Below are 6,000 nucleotides of genomic sequence, written 5' to 3' on the forward strand. Positions count from 1 at the left end.
ATTCCATTAGTGTTTAATAGTCTCCAATTAGACTTCTCTATAGAAGTTTGAATATCTTTTTCCCTTCAGAAATTATCAGTCAAGTGATGCATGAAGGTACTGAGCTCATTTTAGATGCATGGGTATATTTATATTTAAATATATTTATGGTGGAGTATATTTATGTTTAAATATACACATGCATACATTTATAAGCCAGAAATCCCCACAGAGGCTCACATTCTGAGAATCAATAGTCATCAGTCTCTGAAGACAAGAAGCCCAGGGACCTGGCTCTCGTTCTCCAAGCCCAGAGGTATCTCATCTCTCCTTTTCTCCCTTGCCCGCCCCACCCACCCATGCATATACCAGATTAACTTTACAGAATGATGAAGAATTCAGGTGTGCAGATTTAGTGATTTTTTAAATAAAGGATTCAGGGTGAGAGTGGAAGACTCCGCAGGGTATCCAGTTTGATTATACTAGTAAGAGAAGTTGGGGAAACTAGAAATTCTATTGGGAAGCAGTGGAAATTCCACGGTGTCCAATACCAATTTTATTTGCTTGGTGCCCATACCCAGAGGTGCTCAGGGGTTGTTCCTGGCTTTGCATTTAGGAAACAGTCCTGCTTGGGGAACCATAAGGGATAGCCTCTGAGTTGGCACCATGCATAACAAGTATCCTGACTGCTATACTCTCCTTCCAGCCCCCAACAGCAACATTTTATGTCTCTACTCTAAAACCATCAGAATATCAAAGTCTCTGAACTGAGGTTTCACTTTCTCCCAGGGGATGAGAAGGGAAATTGCCCTGTTCCTGTTAATCCCTACTCCCTTTACCCTCGTTAGTAATTGTTGCTGTTGAATCATTCAGGTACAAATCCCAAAATTCTTAGATATTCCCTAAAGACTAATTTAGCCATCAAATCATTGAACATTTAGCAGGTCATTTTCCCTGCTGAGGTTCAATTTTTCCATCTATGAAATGGAACTAGTAATAGTGCCAGCAGGGCCCCTTCAACAGGGTTTGGGGAAAGGTTCTGTGATCTCAAGTATGTGCCTTTGGATTTGAAGACTGGTGCATTGCAGAAACATAAGATGCCCCGACACATGGCATCACTCTGTCGGTCAGAGCTAGCCTAGTCTTTCTCCTCCCTCTATCTCTAGAGAGTCATCTATAAGAAGGCAGCCTGACCTTCTCATATGTGTGGAAATATCCAGGTGAGACCAGGTATTAAAAAAAAAGGAAAAGAAGAGGAGAGGAATTCTTGGGGAAGTGAAGGTGATGTTTGGCCAACAAAGTTCCTTTCATCTGTCTCCTCAGAGAGAGCAATGGGCAGGTTCCAGGAGGTAGCAAGCAGGGCAGTGGAGAAGTTGGTTCTCTTTTCCCCTTGGAGGTCCCAGGACTGTTGGTAAGCTCCCTTCTGAAGAAATGTCAAAAGGAGGCAAATCCTAGACAGCAACAGTTAGTTGCCAACACTTGCTTGACAAATGAACAATGGGTCTAAATTACCAGTCAGTTTCAGAGCTGCTCCTGGGATTTTCAGGAGCACTTCATTATTTTGCCCCTTTTCTTTAATATTGTCTTTGACCCTCTCCCACCCCCCAGTGACTGAGAAAGGTTCCTGGACTGGTGGAGACCAAGGAAAGGTACCGCTAAGGACTCAGTTCCAGACCTGTTGGTCACTTGCCCTGTAGCCTGGCCCTGAAAGAGTGAGAGGCATCTGCGCAGCAGCCCGACCATCATCAGGTAGAACCTGTCATCTGCTGTCAGCCAGGTAAATTGCTCTGGAAAGGACCCTCCTTCCTGCAAGAGGGCTGCAGCAGAAGCTCACTCCAAAAATCTGCCCTTTCCTCTGGGCCACTCCAGTCACTTCCCTGCTTTGCTAGGCTTCGTGCCTTCAGTGCAGTCAAGACCTGGGGCGATCACTCTTCTCCTCGGATCTGCCCTGCCCGTTAAGCCCACCCTCTGCCTCAGGGCCCTGGCAGCTTTCCCTGCCTGGTTTCTGTCCCGAGCAACAAATGCAGGACCCGAAAAGGTCTGTGCTGTCCTGCGCGGGGAGCTCCACGTTGCAACCAGCCCCGTGCACCAGACGCCACAGAGCTTGTCCACCCGGGCCGGGCCCTCCCGGTCCACGCAGACTTAGGCAACGGCGCCCTCCGCTCCTCGCCCGCCTGGGGCGCTCAATCAAGAACAGCGATCGCGCGGCCACTGGTCCCTAACTTTCAGCCCTCTTGGGGCAGCGCTTTGTCCCTTTAAAGGAGACTGGAGACGAATATTAATGACTCAGGCAGGTGCAAACCAAGAAATCGACAAGATCGACTGGATTCCGTGACAGCGATGGAGTCGCAAGTGCACGGCTTGCCCTTAGGACACACGCTCTTTCTTAGAGACCCCGGCCAGCGCCCCCATCCCTCCGTAGGGACCTTTCGACGGGGACCGGGGCGGGGGGGCGCCTGCGGGAGTCGCGTCTGCTCCCCGCCCCAGCCCTCTTCGCGCACATGATGGGGAGCAGTCACCTTGACACCCGCGCCACGGTCCCCGAGGTTGCGGGGTGGGGGGGCGGATGGCAAATGCAGGAGATCGGAGGGACCGCCACCCCCCACCCCAGGGCCCCAGCCCCAGCCCTGTAGGCGAGTTTCGCGGCGCGACAAGTTCCCAGTCGGCGGCGGCGGGGACAGCAGGGCGGGGCGGGTGCCGCGGGCTCCGGGCGCCCCGTCGGCTGCCCTCTGCGCGCCTACCTGGGATGGCTAAATTAGTCAGGGGGATGCTGTGGATGCTCTCGGGTAGCGTGGCCATCCAGTCGGCTAGTTTCAGCTCGTTCTTCCCCTGAGACGAGGCCATCGTGCCGCTCGGCGTGCCGCGCGCTGGTCCCCCTCTCCTCGGGCAAGCTGACAGGCTGCTGCCGCTAATCCAACGTTCGCTCCCGCCGCCCCGAGTTTACACGCCGCGCTGCGCCACACCCACAGGATGGCGCAGACACATGCTAATTTTAATAATCATTCAAAACACCCCGTGCTCCCCGAGCGCCGCTGCAGACTCTGCCCGAGCTTTTGTTCCCCGCGTCCGCGCGCAGCTCCCGGCTCTGCCCCCTCCCGCGCCGCTCCCTCCTCCCTTACATCCCTTCATCCCTTTCTGCGTCTTTGGCTTCTCCAGCCCTTTTCTGCAGCTTCCTGATGTCTCCTGCCTTTAAACTTGGTTCGCCCAGCGCTCCTGCCCGACCCTTTGATGTGACTTCCCCTATCTGTGTGTAAAAGCGTCTGATGCTTGGATCCAAAATCCTAATCGATTTGGGCATGCCATCTGCTCCTGGGAGTGACTTTCATATAGACTTTCTGGACTTTCCACTCTGAACCAAAAGCTAGTCTCTCTCTCTCTCTCTCTCTCTCTCTCTCTCTCTCTCTCTCTCTCTCTCTCTCTCTCTCTCTCTCTCTCTTCCCTTTCTTTTGGTAAGCTATTTTATTATTTTTTTTATGTTATTTTTCCGTATTTTTATATGTCCCTACTTGTAGCAAAATGGTGGGTCTTTACTCTGCCCTCTGCCTAAGGTTTGGCGGAGTTCACAAGTTCACTGTGAGGTCAGAACGAGACAGCAGGTTCTAGGTGGTTACCGCTGAATCCCGGTGTCCTGCTCGAGACATTTCAGGATAACGCAGCACTCCATCCCTGTCGCGTCCCTGATTATGAGCTATTTCTATGGAGAAAGCTGCCTGTCTCCTTTTTTTTTCTTTTTTGGTGGCATTCAGGACAAGCCTGAAGTCTGAGGCTAAGAAAATCACCACATTTCTCAGTGACATGCTGTAATTATTGCCCGTAGCTCTCGGTGAAATTTATTTGGCACCAATCAAAATGATCTATCTGGTTGTCTGAATTTTTCTTCCTTGGCAGACTAGAGAGATGTGCCTCGAGAGAGAGAAATCACTTCTTGAGTCTCTAAATAATAAAAAAAAACTGTCTTGGTCCACGGGATTTCAACAAGCAGGGAGAAGTCACTGCTGTATCACTGTCCTACTGTTGTTCATCAATTTTGCTCGAGCGGGCATCAGTAACGTCTCACAACAAATTGTGAGACCTGTTGTTACTGATTTTGGCATATCGAATACCCATGAGTAGCTTGCCAGACTTTGCCCTGCGGCCTGGCGGGTGAGATACTCTCCATAGCTTGCCAGGCTCTCTCAGAGGGGCAGAACCAGGTCGGCTCCATGCAAGTCACACACCCGACCTGCTGTGCTATCGCTCCAGCCCAGGGAGAAGTCAAGTCTTACAAATATGGTGAGTGGAGGGGTATTTTGACCATAAATCTATAAGAAATGGACTGAAAATAGATTGGGTCTTTGCAACTCAAAAGCTGCAGAGGTAATAAAGGTAACACTGGGTAGGAGATCATTCTCCCCAGCCCCAGCACCAAGGTCAAGATATTCCCTTAGTCAAAAAAGCACAGATCTTAGAATGCAAACTAATGCACTCAGGAAAGAATAGAAAAGATTACCTACTGGCAAAAAAGAGCACTAAGGAAAGAATAAATAACAGCTTAGGGTCATCAAGATACAGAGGGCAACAAAGGTAAAAAGAGACTAGGAAAATGTCAGGACCTTACTCTATATTTTAAGGGTTCCAGCTCATTAATTGTGTGAAACATTCTAGAATGTTTATTTTTTTAAATTTTTATTAGTGAAACACCATGAGGTACAGTTGTAGACTTACAAATTTTTGTGCTTGGGTTTCAGTTATACAATGATTGAGCTCTTAATGTACCTATTGACTTCCGTTGTGCTATCTATAATGTCCCTGTCAGCTTAAACAATGGTTCACATTGGGAGCCAAGGTGGGGGAGCAATATTGTGTTAAGTAAAAGACTAGCCTCTATGCTATCTAATGGATGCTCAGGTGATGTCTCCTATATGTCTGTTTGTCTCATTCTCTGTGACAGATCCTTGCTGGAAGGAGGTTGAAAGTGCCAATCCAACTGGCTTTGGACAACTCTGCTCTTGGATGTAATGGGGTAGAAAGCCTTTCCCCAAAACAAATGCTATTAGTTTGAGGAAATGAAAACCAAGGTAGGAGAGCTCAGAATAAAGCAATAATTTTCATTTCATTTCATTTCATTAGTCATATAGCATTAAGAAGAAAAAACACCTCTAATCTTGTTTATTGTCTAAGGATGAACAACCCTAGTGGTATTCATTAAAAATAAGGAGCACTGTGGTGATGTGGAGAGAATAGAAACAGCAATGTACTCTTGTGATCAATTTTCCATTCCCCCCTGCAGAATTAGTTCACAGCCTTAAGTATGTATGAGAAAAAAAATATTCTGGAGATCGTTCTCCTCCAAGATAAACCTTAATGCTCTTGCTAACACTGTAAGCTGTAACCAGAAGATCTTTTGATTAGAGTAAGAATTTAACTCACTAGTAGAGACTTCTTGGTCAAGAGAATCCAGCCCTGCTAAATGATGTCTGCAGGTATCACAGGACAGTTTGAAAAGAAAAGAAAGTGCAAATTTGAGAGTTTGCTTCTCCAATTCAGAGTAGTTTTGGCAAGATCTCTAGCGTTCAAGTTGTCTCCTCCGTAAAATGTGATAACAACTCAGATCTGGTGCAAAACTTTTAGAAAGGAGTGTATATGAAAGAACTCCATCAATAAAGTGTTATATAAAATAGACCTAAGTTTATTAAAGATAATGTGTGTAATTCATTCTCTTTGCCTCTTTTATTTTTATAAAGTATTCTTTTTCAGTAATATTTGGGAGGTTTTTTTTATTTTATTGCCTCACAGAGACTCAGAAACAAATCTCGGAACCCAACAGCTTTTGGCACAAATGCATCCAGACTCCACATTAGATTACGGGCCCCAGGCCTCCCCGGTGGGTGAAGGTGCCGATCCACCACCCTTTCCCCCTGACAGCTCAGGGTCTTTCATCTTCCAGAGGCCAATGGACAACCAGGTAGGGACCAGCAGTGATGAGACATGCATGGCCTCATGGGATGGAGGTGGGGCCAGCCCTTTCCTCCCCCACCCCAA

At 47.8% G+C, this 6,000-nt stretch overlaps 1 protein-coding gene across 1 annotated transcript in view; it reads right to left on the reverse strand.

The window, feature by feature from the left end:
* Positions 1-3,056, reverse strand: part of PLCXD3 (phosphatidylinositol specific phospholipase C X domain containing 3) — a 182,250-nt gene extending 179,194 nt beyond the window's left edge. The window contains exon 1 of the mRNA XM_056112109.1: positions 2,721-3,056. Within this exon, the coding sequence (XP_055968084.1) occupies positions 2,721-2,823 (103 nt within the window). The 5' untranslated portion in view covers positions 2,824-3,056. The remainder of the gene's footprint in view (positions 1-2,720) is intronic.
* Between the last annotated feature and the right edge of the window lie 2,944 nt (positions 3,057-6,000).

The sequence above is a fragment of the Sorex fumeus genome, unplaced genomic scaffold (genome assembly GCF_029834395.1).
Source record: "Sorex fumeus unplaced genomic scaffold, SorFum_2.1 ptg000015l, whole genome shotgun sequence".
Taxonomy (NCBI): Eukaryota; Metazoa; Chordata; class Mammalia; order Eulipotyphla; family Soricidae; genus Sorex; species Sorex fumeus.